At 26.3% G+C, this 18,561-nt stretch overlaps 1 protein-coding gene across 6 annotated transcripts; it reads right to left on the bottom strand.

The window, feature by feature from the left end:
• Positions 1–1,500: 1,500 nt before the first annotated feature.
• On the bottom strand, positions 1,501–8,758 carry LOC101240914 (uncharacterized). Of its 6 annotated transcripts, none has more exons than XM_065790581.1 (9): positions 8,650–8,758; positions 7,025–7,242; positions 6,848–6,912; positions 6,694–6,780; positions 6,124–6,613; positions 5,965–6,049; positions 2,486–2,554; positions 2,149–2,276; positions 1,501–1,880 (listed from the first exon to the last, which is right to left on the bottom strand). In XM_065790581.1, the coding sequence occupies exons 1-9, from the start codon at positions 8,656–8,658 to the stop codon at positions 1,619–1,621; spliced, it is 1,413 nt and encodes a 470-aa protein (XP_065646653.1). In that variant the 5' UTR covers positions 8,659–8,758; the 3' UTR covers positions 1,501–1,618. The 6 variants fall into 6 exon arrangements, with proteins under 6 accessions (XP_065646653.1, XP_065646654.1, XP_065646649.1 ...); XM_065790582.1 differs by having other exon boundaries at positions 6,694–6,774; XM_065790577.1 differs by lacking the exon at positions 8,650–8,758 and adding an exon at positions 8,303–8,600.
• Positions 8,759–18,561: the final 9,803 nt, after the last annotated feature.

Here is an 18,561-nt window from a genome sequence, read left to right as displayed (position 1 = left end):
TAATGCGGTGGTGTCTGGCTATTTTGGATGCAACCTTAATTCAAACTCCCTTAAATAATTGAAGCATTCAGATTGTCTTATTTGGCTGTAACACCCAAGGTCCATGCAGTATTTTTCCATGCTAAAGATTTTATTGACAGACATGATCAAGCTCTTGGGCTTTACTCAGAACAGGCAACAGAAGCAATGCGTTACAACTTTGGGATACATTGGCAAAGGTACAAAAGGCCCAATTATCATACAGAATACAGTAAGAAGTTGCAATTTTTCATTATTGACTTCTATAGTAAACATTATTTGTGAAAAGTCATTTTAAGAAGGGATTTATGAATGAATTATTTTTGAACTTGTTGCATTTAAAAGAAACATAATATATTTACAAAAAAAGTTTTTCTGTAAATATACTTTATGTTTATTACTTGTATAACTTTAAGAATATATATCTTTTTGCTTTCCTTGTTTATTTTGATGTAATTTAGAGATTTTTAATACTATAAAAAGCAAAATAAGCTCTCATTTTGCATGTTTGTGCAATCAATTAATTATTCTTTTACACACAAGACGTATATAATACGTCAATAATACGTTTTAATATGTATTTTAAGCTTTTAAACACGTTTTGTGTTAGCTGGAATGAAAATTTAAATGTAAATAACTTGCCAGGACGTTATAATCGGATTTTGATCCCCACAGTAAGGGCTATCATTCCACCAAAGGGTTTTCCCGGGTTAGAAAGTTAAGGTGAGAACCTATTTTATAAAACTGTGTCCTATCTTTAAGAAATTTTTTTTTTTTTTTATTAGTCAGATTTTTTTTATAGCTATAATTGTCAATGGCCTTTTTTTATTGTCATTTTTAGGTACACATTTTATGAATCCTAGAATAAATACGTTGCCTTGCTGCGAGAGATACAAAACTAAAGTTTTCGGACTTAGCATGTTTAAAGCTCTTTTGGTACCAAGTTTCAGAATTGCAGCATTACTAAAAAGCACCGTATAAGGGTAATAATAAATGGAAACATTTTAAGCATTTTTCAGTCAAAATCAAACAAGTTCAAGCTGCTGTAAATCCTAAACGGATAATAATTTTATAAAAAAATTTACAGTCTTTCTTAGCTTGTCTCTAACATTTGAGCCAAATTTCAGAAAATTTGGTGATGTAGGGTGCAAATTTGTGTTTTTTGAAAAAACTTTACACTGATATTCTAAAAGTGCTTCTCTAAATAATTAATTTTTTCTATTTTTCTCAAAACAATAAAAATGTTACTTTGCGCCTTTTAGAAAAACGCTCTTCATTTATGAACAGCCTCTTTGTGTAATCCATCTTAAAAACAGAGTTTAATTTTTTTATTTTATTAAAAAATCGGTTTCATGACCAAAATAATAATAAAATTGCGCTTTATTACATATACCAAATTATCGGATAATCTTTATCGAAAACTCAGTTAAGTAAGTTTTAGCTTAAATGCTTGTATATAAATATCTTATTATTTAAAAAGCGTTGTGAACATAACAACTACTCTTTTTTATTAATCGGAGATTACAAAAGCACTTATAAACGTAATAATTTCTAATTATTCATATAAAACTTTTTAAAAGTTTTAAAATATAAGTTAAAGTTAAAAATGGCTTCCGTATACACTTTGTTCAGAGTTTATACTACTATCTGTGAATAAATGATCTTTTTGTAGATGTGTTGAAACAGCATATTGGGTTTGATGGGATAGTTGCTGTTGGTACAGTTCATTGTTGGTTGGTATACCAATACCAAGGTACTCAATCGGTTGAAAGTGGTTGCTGCGCAAATACTGTGTGAAAGGTGACACAGATTCCTCAGAACACCGTGGATAGTTATGATTTAGATAAACTAGATTTGCCATGCTAAGAAAAAAAAAGAGTTTTTTTTTAATGTGTTTAGTAGAGGTTGGAGCTGTAAAGTGCGTAGTGTAGATAAAGCTTTATACTCATTTTAAATTTATTAAACTACTTTTAAAATTGAATTCTATTGTTATACCGTACTCTTACCGTATTTATTATATACCGTTTTGTTATACCGTACTCTTGTAACAAATATAAACATTGCCTATGTTACAGTTAAAACACTATAAAATAATGACAACTGCTGCAATTGACATATAATATATATTACCTTAGCAACGATGATTTTGTATCATTAGACTTTTTAGTTGACTTTGTATATTCCTTTACAAGTGAATCTTCACTCTCTTTCATTTTCTCTGTAACCTGACGGCAGAAGTTTTGAAAAATTTGTGAGCACTAAACCAAAAATTAAACTGTTTTAAGATTCTTTTAAAAGAAAGATGACCATGCAACTTCTTCGTTTAAGTTTTAATTATTCAAAATAAGTTACCAGATTCAACTACTTTTATTAATTATAAAATAAAATACAAATAATTCAAATAAATAAACAAACAATGACGGAAAGCGTTATTAGTAAAAAATAAATAAATTAGAAAACAACTAACTTGATCAAGGACAACTGCAGGCGAATGCATTTGTATAACGCGAATGTATAAGACAGTTAACTCTAAAACCTGAAAGTACGTAAAAAATAAAAGTTATGCAATATTTATTTATTAGCATAATAGCTTTTCGTGACTTATTTACCACCCCGTTTAAAAAAAAATTCTCTTATCTCCTTGCAATTATTTGTTTGTCAAGGTTTGTGATTCGGGACTATAGGTTTGAGATATAACAACAAAAAAATATAAAATAAATAAATAATGAAAATTAGTAGCGTCATTCGAGAGGTTGATACAGTAAACAAAAAAACTCCCGTTTTTACAATACTCAATCCAACATTTAATACACGATAAAAAATGTATTTATATAATTATATTACAACCTTTTAGTTTGTGCATTGAATTGTTTTCTTGATTGGTACAAAAAATCCGTTTATAAAGTTATATATCAAATAAAAAAGTCCAGTCAATCAAAAATTTGTAAAAAAGATTGCAACATTTTAAGCGGCTAAAACTTAAGTTATTATATAAACTTAAACATATTATTATAAGTTTTTATTAGTGACACTTTTTATTAGCGTTGGAGTATATTTGTGACATGATTCATGTCACAATTGTACCCCAACGCTAAACCTTGAAACTTATCTTGAAAGCATAAGTTGCGTACAAGAAGGGAGAGTCCTAATAGGTGGTTTTACTGCGTACGTACTCTATGGATGCCATCTAAGAGTATTTAATATTTATTTTTTACATTTAATGCTTTTAATACTGTAAATAATATAAATATACACAAATTTATTAATTGTAATTTGTTTTGATGTTTATTAGATGATTATTGCTTTATTTTTATTTTTTTTTACATGCTTGGAATTAAAAATATAATATGATTTGCAATATGATATTGCAATTTAATTATGATATAATCTTTTTTTTTACATGTTTGCAATTTAATTATAGTATGATTTGCAATATGATATTGCAATTTAATTATGATATATTCTTTTTTTTTACATGTTTGCAATTTAATTATAATATAATTTGCAATATGATATTGCAATTTAATTATACGATCTTTTTTCTTTTTACATGTTTGCAATTTAATTATATAATTTACAATATGATATTGCAATTTAATTATGATATAACTTTTTTTTTTTACATGTTTGGAATTTAATTATAGTATGATTTGCAAAACTGTTGATTTTTTTTAACCAGACTTTCGATACTTAAGTAAGTAGGTTGGTAAGTAGGTTGGCTGAAAATTTTTATTACAATTCACATTTTAGGTGGTTGCCCGAGAAAAAAACATGATTTTCAAAAAAAAAAAAAAAAAAAATCAAAATCGTGTAGTACTTATTTCTGAAAATGCTATTTTATACTCTTTCCAATGATATATTATTTGATAGGTTTGATAAAATATAAAGATGAGCAATTAGGGTTTTAGAATTTAAAAATTGCATAATTATTTTTTCTTATATAAGATTTTCATGCAATTTTGAGTACTTCAAACATCCTATTTCATAAATATTAAACTTTCTTTAAATATATACCTAGAAACTGAGCAGAAACAAATTACTTATATTTTGTTTGATTTCATTTTTTTCAATTTTATATTTAAGGTTTCAAAAATGTAATTTTTTACGTTGACCGACATAATGAGTAATTTTTTCCCCGCAAATTCCCTTTATATATATGTAATTTATCAGTCTACCAAATTTCATACTTTATACATTAGTCGTTATTAAATTATTGTGGTCACAAATTACTCATTATGTCTTTTAGTTTTGCTCATAAAATAGTAAAGAAATGTTGACGCAACTCTAAAAATATTTCTTATCAAAGTTGTTTCTTTGAGTTCGAAAGTTCAGTTTTATTTTTTTCAGAGCTGCTCAACTTACCTCTACTAGACAAGGTGACAAATCAGCTATGTTTTAAAGAGAAAAATAATTCTTAGAAAAAAACGGCTGATTGTGATCGAAAGTTCGATATATTGGTAAAATATCAACATTTAAGTGATGAGCAAAAATTTATAAGCATCCAAAAAAAAAAATTGCAAAAAATTTTTTTTTTACTTTTTCGGTTCAAATAGTGCCTGTGTATCGGTAAAAAAGTGCCTGTGTATCTTACTCAACTGCTTTCCAGAAATCTTTTGTTGCGCATTGTGTTAGTATTCAAATTCCCTAACTTTCTTCTATTAGATGTTTTGTCATGTGATGCGTAAGTTTTGAGGTATTTGAAATGCCTAACTTAACTCAATGCCTAACTTGACTACTCAACTAGACCCGCTCTACCCTACTTCAAATAAACGATAAAATATTAATGAAAATTATTTCTGCAGGCTTTAACACTTCAATTTTGTTTGCCAAAAAATAGAAAATTTCAAGATTTCAAAATATTACAAATTTTTTTTAACAAGTGATAGTATGACGCTAAAACTTTAAGGTTTTTTTCAATTTGTTTCTTCGCGCAGCGACTTTGTTCGTCAAGGTTCGTGTTTCGGAGTTATAGAGTTGAGAGTGGGTTACAACCGCAATTAAGTAGCCTCCTCGTCAGTAGTGGCCTTCTCAGTCTTGGGGAGGTAAATTTACATTTTAAAAAAAGTACTCAAAATGGCATAGGTTGTTCGTTTATGTTAAATCTGTAAATAGTTTTTGAACAAATTATGTTTCAAAACATTTTTGTATAACAGATTTGATTTGATAGGGCTGGTCCGTTTCTCTCCCCTGACATTTAACTGTCTCTTAATTTTTTTTTTGCCAGTGAGACAAGTAAATTCAACAATAACAACAATAACTTAGAAGTTTACTCAAATGGCGCTACGAGGCAATTTAGTCAACAACCAGTCGCCCAATGGCCACCGGCTACTATAAACTTATAAAATACAAAAATTTATAGATTTACAAATTTCCTTATTTCTTTTCAAATGATCATAAAAGTATAAGGAAACATTGATTGAAACGTAATATAATAATTAATGATTTCAGTACTTATATTTATTATACTAACAACGAGATTTATCAACATTTAAATAAAAATTATAATATATATATATATATATATATATATATATATATATATATATATATATATATATATATATACATATATATATATATATATATATATATATATATATATATATATATATATATATATATATATATATACACACACACACACACACATACATGCATACATAAATACATACAAAAAACTGAGGTCGACTCGATGCCAACCTCAATCTTTTAGAGGTCGGCATCAAGTCAGCAAAAAAAACTCGATGCAAAGGTCTTACGATAAAACATAAAAACGAGGTCGGCAATTTTTTGCCGACTTGTTATAATTTTTTGAACTTTCTTGTAATTTATTGTTTAAAAAGTTTATTAAAACGCCGTCAAATATTATTATTTTTACGAACTAAATTAGATCTGAATTTTGTATATACTGATTCATCTACAATATTACAGAAACCATCTACTTACAGTAGCCATATCTATTTTTCTTGTATGACCAGAATATCTTGGTAACAAATCTCGCATTTGATCGCAACACTCTTTAATCCTTTCCCTAATCATGAATTTAATATGTGCAAAAATATTTATAAAAGTTACACTAAATTATACTAAATTGTATTTATTTACCTTCTTAATCGTTCTTTAGTGCTATGTTTTGTAACGTCATCTGGCATCATAGTAATTTTCATATCGGCAGATCCTGGTAAACCACTAACCATATAGGGAATGTTATAAGAAGGATTCAAATTATGGCTAGGTTGTATAAAAGGATATTTTCGCATTGTTTCGTTTATATTTGGTTGATAGCTCATATGATGAAGTTCTTTAGGCGTTTTATTACGAGGAATTGGAGTGCGATAAAGATTTCGAGTGTGATTAGGTGCATAGTCTTTATTTATTGATTTTAAAGAGACTTTGGAACTTCCGTTACTAAATAAGCAACTTGATGACACCACAAATGATGGACTCTTCTGTGAAGAAAAATAATGCTCTTCCTTTTTACCTGCTATGTTAGAATTAGGTACAGATGCAGTCAATATATTTTCATCTCGAGTTTTTTTTCCACTTGTTGACTCACTATCTTCATTACCTTCTAGTAAATCTGTGGACTCAAATACTAAATAAACAAGCTAATTTTAAAGCAATAACAATCTAAAAGTTACTGAGCCAACTTTAAAATATCTACATTTTACATGCCTAACTTGTATTTATCTAGAATCTCCTTGACGACGGTATTGTTTAGCTCGCCTTTGTAAACATCTGTAACTCCATAATAATCTAAATCTTGGAAAGAAATATAAGACATTAGGATTTAAAGAAAGAAGAATTTGAACAATATGCTATTACATACCGTCATTATTATGTCGCTGATGGACAGCTATTATAGGTGTTTCTTTGTTTTTAGAACATTTTTTTCTAAACCAAAAAAATTTGTGTCAATTTTCCGTTTACCAAATTAAAAAATAAGAAGAAAAAAAAAGTTGTTCCTTTTTAAATCTTTTTCAAAAATTCTATTACAGAGACCAACCTAATGGATGTTATGATCCTCAGCATTTCATTATTGCGCGATAGATCTACATCAGTGAAAATGATTCTATAACTGACTTGGTTGCACTGTTGCAATGCGTCATCAGGTAAGCAATATAGGACATTGGTATTATTATTCAAGTAAGTAGCATGTGCACTCAGCAGTTGAATTTCTCCAGATTCCTCGAATGTCGTCACAATCAATATGTTGATCACTTGCTAAAACCATAATTACGGAACTATAAGTATGTATGTATGTATGTATGTATGTATGTATGTATGTATGTATGTATGTATGTATACATGTATATATGTATGTTTGTATGTATGGATAATCCTACAACTAAGCGGCCTAATTATATTTTTTTCTGATTGCGCCGTATTATCTCGTTCGTGAAGAATTTTTAAACAAAGGAATGATTTTACATACATCATATATTCTGTTGCCGCAAGAGTCCCGCTACATCGACGGGGGTTCTCAATAGTTATTTATATAATATTGAAATAATGAAAGAAAAAATTGCTGCCCATGCCAAACCCTCAGTCGATGTAGTGGCACTCCCTTGCGATAGCGAGCTATAAGATATCCGATATATGTACAGAAGCCAATAAATATTTCTTAATGTTTAAAAAGTCTCCTCTGACGAAAGCGCAATAAGTGCATCAAATATTACAAATCATTATTTAATGAATGAATTTGGACATTATGGTAATTAAACTATAAGGCATAAATATATCATGGCGTGTTAAGGTGCGGAAGGCAGTATGAAATATATACTATAGGTACGTATATAAACATATACTGCGTCAATTAGCTCCATTTCATTATTCTTCTACTTTTATTATTACTATTTTTAATTTTTCTATAAATTTTAAAATTTGCACTCAAAAAATGCCAAGTACCCATTAAAACAAGCAAGAGGTTTAGCAGTTCATTATAAAAATTTCTTCTTTGTGTTAGCACCAATATATGCAAGTTACGGTTTCCAAAAAAAAAAATTGTGTTAATTGGAATAAAAAAATTTCTATGTGTAGATTTTAAATAAGGTAAAGTAAGGATATTCAAAAAAAAAAATCTTTAAAAAACACTATGTAAACAAGACTTTTAAAACGTTAAAATTTTTAGTTATTTTTTTGTTATAATTCAATTTCAAAAAAATTTTAATAAAAAATAAAACAGTAATTATTTAAAAAAATTACTCGTGCATTGTTTAAGTTTATTCTTCTATTTTCAAATAAGCTATAAATATGATAAAATAAAGATATACATAAATTTTACTTTATTTACAAAAATTGAAGCTTGTTCATTGTTAAACTGCGCAGAACTGACGTAACGTTGATTATTTTCTTGCTCCGCAAATAGACGTCTTCGAACATTCAGCACACTCCGAAGTGACAAATTGCTAACCATTAACTTTGTCAACATTTTATAAATTCTCTCCGAGTTCGGAAGTTTACTTACTTCAAGCTCACGATCAAGTTATCAAATATTACAAAGTAACTTTAAGCTATTTACGTAATACAAAGAAAATTCCTACGACGTTTCTTTTCGCACATTATGAAATTATACTTACAATAAACTTGACAAAACAACAAATTTTTATTAAATTATATAATTTGCAATACCTTTGACATTATCTCGCTGTGCAAATTTTATCACTTCCCTTGTATTAGTTTTAGTTTGACTTACAAAATCGACTCTTTCTTTTTGATTTTAACGATCAAACAAATTCAATTTGATACGCACGAGCAATTAATTAAAAAAAAAAAACTCCGTCTTGAGATAATAAAAAAGTAAAGTAAATTAACGGGTAAAAAAGTAAGAAGTCCGAATATTGAACAAAAATATATAAATATTTATTAGTTTTACATTGTTCATTATAAATTAAATAATAAAATTAGTTATTTTTTATTGTGAGTAAAAAAAAAATTTTTAGTAAAAAAATCAGTTTAAAAAATATTTATTAAAAAAAAAACAAGTTTTTTAAGTCATAATAAATTAGTTTAACATTGAATTAGTTTTTTTTTTTTTATCATTATTTAGCATTTCCTGTTGAAGTCATAAAGTAAAAAATAGTTTTAAATTTAAAAGATATGTTTCTATATAAACCGCTTATTTCACTAAGTTTTAAAGTTAAATTTTAAAGTGTAACCAACAGGGAATTTACGACAAAGGAAAAAAAAATTGCCTTGGGGAATTAATAAATTTAGATTTGGTTGAAATTACAAATAAAAAATAAGATCATCAATTGAATGATGAAATTGACAAAAGTAACATTTCATGTTTTTAAAAAAGTTCATACTATATATACTCAAATCTTGACCATTAATTTATAACTTCGTTTGTTAAACATAACCACGGTCAACACCGTTTTTTTAGTGTTTGAGCTCACTTCTAGAAATTGAGTCTGAGACTCCAAACATTTGCGTTTATACTTCTATCAAATAAGAATGATATGCAAAAGATTTTAATGATTGGAGCAAATGTAAAAAAAAAAAAACCCTAAAGTTTTGCCTCCCTACACCAAACGTAAAAACAACAAGTTTCTAAAAAACATTTATTTTTTTACTATTCTCAGCTAATTTTATAATTTAAAAAAAATTTAATACAATAATCTTTTATATGGTCATAATCTTTGTGTTCAAAGATTATGACCGTATAAATACCTCTCAATTTGAGGGGATTACAAATTTTACATGGTCTCAATTTACAAACACTAAAAGATTAATTATAACAAAATTTGAAAACTATCAATAAATATAAATTTATTTATGGCTAGCAAACTTTTTTTTATTTACTCGCTGTTCTCGCGTTTGGGGTAAGGAAAAAGGGGGCAATTATGATATCTAATTACGATATCAATTGTTAATTATAGCAATAATGTTAATTTTAAAAACTATTTTTATTTTAAGAATTATATGATTTAATACGGATCGTCATTATAAATTAATCATTAATAATAAATAATCGTTATTTCTAAAATTAGTTAATAAGTTTTTATCAATCATTAATAATAATATTAATTTTAAACTATATATATATATATATATATATATATATATATATATATATATATATATATATATATATATATATATATATATATAAAATTTTGCTTATATAAAAAATGCTTAGAATTTTGCTAGTAAAAAAAATACATAAATTTTAGTTTAAAAGCTAAATTTTGAAACGTTTAAGTTTGCAAAAGATTTCGAATGTCTATTGCGACTCTATTGAAGACGAAGTCGCAGCAATTACGAATTCTGTTAATTTTAATGTGGCGTTTTTAAGTCTATCAAAATTTTTTTGTAATGTGAATATTAAATTTTTGAGAATTACATTTTTTCGAAACCGGAAACCAATGTCAATGAATAGTTTTAAATTTTTTTTTTGATTTATTTTAAATCTTTTTTTACGCGTTATTTGAAATGATTGCTATGAGTTTTTACAGAATTTCTTAATTTTTGTACAAAACTTTTAAAAATTAAACGTCCGCGAATGAAAAAATATGCAAGGGTTTCATAAACTTGTTTAAAGAAGTTAGTATAAAATAATTTTTATGTCTCCTGATTTTTAAATGTCTGATGATTTTTAAATATTATGCTTTTTTATTATTATTATTATTATTATTATTATTTCTGTTTCTTGCATTGTTCTTTATAAAAGCTTTTGACGATAAAGTCCAATTGAACTTCTTTTAGAAAATAGTTTATGTTCACGTTGACCTAAGATACTTTGGAAAAAAATTTAAACATATGTGTATATATGTATCGTCAAAAATATGTATATTATATTATTTTATGCTATCAACAGATTTTATATATGTGTACTAGAAACTAAAACATAAAAAAGTAAACTAAATATAAAAAAGTGTATAAACAAAAAATAAATAAGTTTCTGATAATTTGACAGCTTCATAATACCAGTATTGTTAGTAAAAATAAAAATGAAAATCTTGGTATTCTTGATTAAGTTGTGACTTCAAATTTTTGGTCTTTATTGATTCAATATATTATAAGGCAAGACTGAACTGCTGTTGCCTTGAAATGTCTTAAATCAATCAAGACATTTTAAAAGTCTTGTGCAACTCAGTCTTTTCTTGTCTTTACTTTTCTTATCATTCTTATAGCAGATCCTTAGACCCTACCAGGCTCTAGGGTCGAACAGACTTATCGAATTTGTGTGAATTAATGTTTATATAGTACTGTAAACAATATTGCACATACTGTAAACAATATTACATACTGTAAACAAATTGCACCAATATTGTTTGCTATTCGGATTGAGTCAGCTATACTTTATAGCCATTTATCTGAACTTGGATAAAATTATTAGTTGTGACTTTTTAATAGATTGCAAATTCGGGCCTAGTGCTTACTAGTGTTCTTTGTATATGTAGCTTGCATATTAAATTTTCTGGAAGCTTATGTTGGTTTAAGTTTAGATTTTTCAGGAAAGACGTTAAGACTTTTTGAAAGAAAACGTTAAGAAGGAAAAAAGCAAACGTTGACTTAACAACTTTAAGACGATTTGAACTTGACCCAAACTTGAAGAACATTATGCAATATTAACTCTTTAGAGATTTAGAAATTTATATTGTGAATAATTAGAATACTTTGCTGAACGGAAATTCGTTCAAAAATATTTAAAAAGTTCCAACGTAAAGTACTTCTTCGATAAAATGTTTCCCAATAGAATTGTGCTTTTAAGAAGAATGCTAAAAACTATAAACCTTGGAAGTCCAGCTTAGTTCTTTTGATTTATATACAACAAATAACAAAATAATTAGTTTGGATTGATTTTCGATATATATCTTACATTTTAACGCCTATAACCATAGCCGAAAAGTCCTATAGAACATATAGGGTTGTGGAACAAAACAACAACAAAAAAAAACTTTAATAACTTTTAACTTATGTGTTTTAATTTAATAGGGTTTATCTGAATTTTTTTGTTTGTTTTAAACTCTTATAGGATCCTATAGGACTTTGACCAGGGCAGACCTATTAAAGACTATAAAAAAATTAATATTTAATATGCGCGTTTTTAATACATATTGAATCAATAAATACCAAATATTTGAAGTCACAACTAACAATACTGGTATTATGAAGTTGTCAAATTATCAGAAACTTATTTATTTTTTGTTTATACACTTTTTTATATTTAGTTTACTTTTTTATGTTTTAGTTTATAGTACACATATAAAATCTGTTGAAATCTTAAAATAATATCATATACATATTTTTGACGATACATATGTACACATATATTTAAATACCTTTTTAAATTTTTTTACTTTTTAAATACCAAATATTTTAAGTCACAACTAACAATACTGGTATTATGAAGTTGTCAAATTATTAGAAACTTATTTATTTTTTGTTTATACACTTTTTTATATTTAGTTTACTTTTTTATGTTTTAGTTTATAGTACACATATAAAATCTGTTGAAATCTTAAAATAATATCATATACATATTTTTGACGATACATATGTACACATATATTTAAATACCTTTTTAAATTTTTTTACTTTTTAAATACCAAATATTTTAAGTCACAACTAACAATACTGGTATTATGAAGTTGTCAAATTATTAGAAACTTATTTATTTTTTGTTTATACACTTTTTTATATTTAGTTTACTTTTTTATGTTTTAGTTTATAGTACACACATATAAAGTATCTTAGGTCAACGTTTATATAAACTATTTTCTAAAAGAAGTTCAATCGGACTTTATCATCAAAAGCTTATATAATGAACAATGTTAAAAACAGAAATAATAATAATAAAAAAGCGTAATATTTAAAAATCATCAGACATTTAAAAATCAGGAGACATAAAAATTATTCATGACTTGATTGGTTTGTTTTGTTTGTTTTAAAGTAAATAGAAATTGAATATTAAATTGAAAGGATACATTTCTTTAAACCTGCTTTAAAAATAAATACCGGTTAATTTTGTTATTGTTTATATTTAAAAGAAGTACCAGTTAATTTTGTTATCGATTTGTTGTTACATTTCATCAAGCGGCGCTAGATAAATTGTTTTTTTGTGTATTTTTTCTCTTATACTCAGCTGTAAAAAATCCCAATAAAATAAAGATTAAAAAAGAAAATAATATGTAAAACACGATAATTAGAAATATAAACGATATTTGTTAATTGAAAAATGTTCCGATATAAAGATTTCTGAATTAAAAAATGAGAAACTAAAGATGCAAAATAAAAAGAGTAAGTTATTTGTAAATAGTGAAATATATCCATGGGCGCCCTCAATATATCCATGGGCGCCCTTAATATATCCATGGGCGCCCGCAGGATTTTTCGATGTTTAAGATAGGACACTTTCACACATTGTGCAAACTCCAAACTTAGATATGTTCATACCTATGCCAAATGAGGAGGCCTAGCAAAAATTTGGGATGACAGAGGCCCAAAATAGCCCTAAAACGCTTGCTTCCCAGCCCAAACGTGAGGGCACTAATGTAGTAATATTTTATGTAGTATATATGTTATATATATATATATATATATATATATATATATATATATATATATATATATATATATATATATATATATATATATATATATATATATACACTCACACACACACACACAGACACACACACACACATATATATATACATATATATATATATATATATATATATATATATATATATATATATATATATATATATATATATATATATATATATATATATATATATATATATATATGTATTTATATATACACACACATAATATATATACAATATATACACAAATGTATATATATCGTCACCCTAGAATTGGTTTGTTCAACATCCACTTTTTACTGAAAATGTGTTACTGTTACAGAATTTCATTTTAAGATAAGCTGGTTTATTATCTAATATAAAATATACAGAATCTGCATTTCTTATCAAAATATTCAGATCTCTTTTGTTCAAAATCCAAAAAAGAAAACATCAATTTATTACACTTTGTTTAGTATCCGGATATTGAACATACCAAAACGTTATTTTAATGCGCGTGTAATTGTGGTTTAACTTCCCAATCGTGGTTAGTTCTGCTCTGTTTAACATCCAGCTAAGCCAATCCCTACGTCCGGTGAGGTTGCGTGCAAGTTGTTTAATAAAAAGTTGTTGTCAGTTAGTCAACACTTATATTGGATAAATCTTTAGTAATTGAAAATAATAATAATGCTATAAATGAAACTGAAACCATGAGTATGACAGAGGATATTTACAACATCGAACATGTGGAACAAAGTAATAGCACATCTACAGAAAAGAATGAAGATAGTTTAAATAAATCTAAATCTTTGATTTCAACAACGGAAAGTAAAGGAACATTAACTAAAAAAGAAAAAAAGGACCCCAGAAAATTGGCAAAAAAAAAAAATAAGGAAAGCAAAAAGAGAGACGGGAGAAGAATATGTTGATATTAAAGGACAACTACATCCTGCAAAAAAATTTAAATTAGGCTGTAAACCAAAATGCAGTCATATATGCAGTGATTATTTTTCCAATGAAGAAAGAAATCAAATAATGAAACAATTTTATAAATTGTCGGATGAGAAAAAGCAACATTTTTATAGTAAGTATACCATCAGGGGTGAACCGTTTTTAAAGCAAACATACAAAGAAAAGAGCAGAAAATCACATGTGTACAAGTATTATTTAGAACACAACAATACACGAGTGCAAGTTTGTAAAGAATTTTTTTGTGGCACACTGAGCATCAGTCAACAACGTCTATATTACATTCATGAAAAAATTCAAAATCCAACAATTTCTGTACCAAGATCACCACTCCAAGGTCGAAATGTCAAAAAACATACACCAAACAAAAAATTAGAAATGGTTAGAAATCATATTAAATTGTTTCCCGTTGTCGAATCACATTACTGCCGTGCCAAAAGCAATAAGCAATATTTAGATGGTAGTTTAATTTTAACAAAAATGTATGATCTGTACAAGGTTACAATGAAAATGCTGTATAAGAAAACATTTACAGAAAACTCTTCAATCAGGAGTTTAATTTAACATTTTTTAAACCTAAGAAAGATAGATGTGATGAATGCAAAGAGTATAAAATCTTTGAAAAACCATCAGAGGAAAGAAAGTATCAGCAAAAATTGCACATCCAAAGAAAAATAGAAGGATTTGAGGAAAGAACAAAGGACCGACAGATAGTTAACGGTATAATGTATCAAAGCTAATGTATCAAGCTTTTATTATTTTAGTAAACTTAATGTTTACGATTTAACTGGTCATTGTAATATTAACAAAAGGGTATACGACGGCATATGGTCCGAATACTTAAGCGAAAGATCTGGCAATGATATTGCTAGTGCAATTGAAAAAATATTAAAAAATATGTTAAAAGACATTCCTTATATAAGTAAAATCATTCTTTGGTCGGACAGTTGCGTACTACAAAATAAAAATTCAATAATGAGTTTAGCATTACTTAATTTTTTAAAGTCAGAAGACAGCGGCAAGATTGAAATTATAGAGCAAAAATTTTCAGAGCCAGGACATGGTAACTTACAAGGATTGATGCAGCACACAGTGTTATAGAGCGTTACACTAAAAAATTAAGAAATATACAGTCCAATCGGCCTGATAAGAGTATTATTAAACATGCCCACAAAATCAAGTAACTTCAAAATCCTGCAGATGGTTACCACAGATTTTCTAGACTATCAAAAAGCAGCAACCTCTCTGTTTTCTAAAACTCCTTACACGAAAATAAAACAAATTGTGTTCAATAAAAATACAATTTTAAAAGTTTTTAGAACATCTTTAAATAAAGACTTTAAATGTGTTAGAATTGGATATAAACAAAGTACAAGGAAACAAAAATCTACTGAATTACTGCAATTGCCAAAAGTTATGGTCCTAAAGACTGAGCTGAAAATGCCGAAGTATATTTAAACTCTTTTCAACATTTTAAATGCGTTGTTAAACAACAGTTACTTGACCTCAACATTACTGTAACAATCTCTTATTTTAAAAAAAACTTTTACACGTCTTTTAGTTTTTTTTTTTCTTCCATTTACACAATAGCTGGAAATGATTATGGTTATATTTATAAAAATGCATTTAATTGTATTTATATTTATAAAGATACATTTACTTGGCTATTTTACTTATACAAGTTCTTATATTCATATATATTTAAATATCTTGTAATTTGTGTTTATCTTATATTTAATTGATATTGATTGTAAAATATGATTGAAATTAACAGGGCAAGATGGTAAGACCATCGTCTTCTGCTTGCTCCAGTCAATTTGTCAAAAAAAACCCATAAAACAAAACCAAAAACAAAGAAGACTGCTTATAAGACTTTATGAAATCATACTACTATAATTATAATACTACATAATATTATAATTATAATATAGTTCTTCAAACTGGTGATAACCTATATGTTTGCTTAAAAAATTATTTTTGAGTTTATTTTTTCTATAGTATTTCATTTTGTAAATTTTTTAAAGAAAACAAGATTATATATTATTTGCGATTAGTGTTGCTTTGTTCATTATCCTGAAATTTTGTTCAATATCCTATAAAATTATCAAAGGCTTTGTATTCAGTGCATTTTTATTCAATGTCCAAATAAGATATACAAATATCGTTTTAATTTTAGGTAAACAAGCTTTATGTTTCAATCTATCAATAATTTTAAAGTAAAGATAGTACATTAAAACATCTATACTAACTATAAATAAAATACGAGAGCAGGAATAACCTCCTAAACTTTAACTGCGTTTTACCAACAATTTGTAAATTGGTCTGTTGAACAAACCAATTCAAGGGTGACGATATATATATATATATATATATATATATATATATATATATATATATATATATATATATATATATATATATATATATATATATATATATATATATATATATATACAAATAAAATGTAATATATATTACAAATAAAATGTAATATATATTGTAATATATACAAGTAAATATATATATATATATACAAATAAAAAAAAATATATATATATATATATATTTTTTTTTTATTTGCATGTTTACTAGGCAATACGAAAAGGCCGTTCCAAACTTAAAAAAATTAATAATTTTAAAAAGTCCGTGGATGACGAGAGGACTCATTAAATCGTCAAAAAGGAAACAAAAACTTTACCAAAATTTTAAAAAAAGAAAAAAACTACAAAAATGAAATAAAATACAAAAAATATTAAAATTCTTTTGAAAAGTTAAAAAAGCAATCCAAAAAAAATTACTACTCTTCATTGCTTAATAAAACATTTGGAAATACAAGGAAAACATGTAATGTAATTAAAGAAATAACAGGAGTGGGAAATGTGAAAAGTGATAATCTGCCAAAAAAAATTGAAAAGAGATGATAATAGAGGAGATGCTTTTGTTAATAAAGGAATTGCAGAAACATTTAATAACTTTTTTATAAATATAAGAAAAAACATTGCCGGTGCAATTCTTAAAGGGAAAAAAAATCATTTAAATCCTTTTTGAAAAAATCGAGTCGGAGCTTTTAAGTGATGAACTTCAACTAGCGATTAGTATGCTGAAAACAAATAAAAGTGCGATTCTGGATGAAGTTAACCCTGATGTTGTAAAAGCGGTCTCAGATATTATAGAGAAACCTCTTTTTAAAATTTTTAATCTTTCCCTAAAAATCGACATTTTTCCTGATCAACTAAAATTAGCAAAAATAATTCCAATATACAAAAGCGGTGATGACTCGATAAAATCTAACTTCAGACCAATTTCCATACTTTCCTGTTTTTCCAAAATATTAGAGTGTATTATGCACATCAGGCTGTACAATTATCTTGAAAAAAACAACATTCTTCATCATAAACAGTTTGGTTTTCGCAATAACCATTCCACGGAACATGCAGTAATTGATCTTGCCAACCAAACTTTAAATGGTTTTGATAACAACAGTTACACACTCGGAATTTTTCTAGATCTTTTAAAAGCATTTGATACTGTCAACCACAAGATTCTTATGTATAAACTACGCAATTATGGAGTAGCTCACCCCAAGTTAAAGTGGCTGCAATGTTATTTACAAAATCGTAAATAAGGAGTACCATATAACTTAACATGTTCCCCATTTGAATCGATAAGTTGCGGAATTCCCCAAGGATTAATACTTGGACCTCTGCTGTTTTTAATTTATATTAATGATATTTATTAGTCCTCAAAAATACTTAATTATATTATTTTTGCTGATGACACAAATGTTTTCTTTTCTGACTAAAATTTAAAAAATATTTTTTATATTGTAAACTCAGAATTAATATATCTTAATGAGTGGTTTATAGCAAATAAACTTTCATTAAATATTGAAAAAACGAAATATATTTTGTTTGCTAAACCATCTAAATCCGAGTACCTTCCACTTAAATTACCTGAACTAACAATTAACAATATCAAAATAAAAAGAGTTTTTTCAATGAAAATACTCGAAATAATTTTCGATGAACATTTAAATTGG

Source organism: Hydra vulgaris, chromosome 02 (genome assembly GCF_038396675.1).
Source record: "Hydra vulgaris chromosome 02, alternate assembly HydraT2T_AEP".
NCBI classification, from domain to species: domain Eukaryota; kingdom Metazoa; phylum Cnidaria; class Hydrozoa; order Anthoathecata; family Hydridae; genus Hydra; species Hydra vulgaris.
This window is presented reverse-complemented; position numbering and strand designations above follow the sequence as displayed.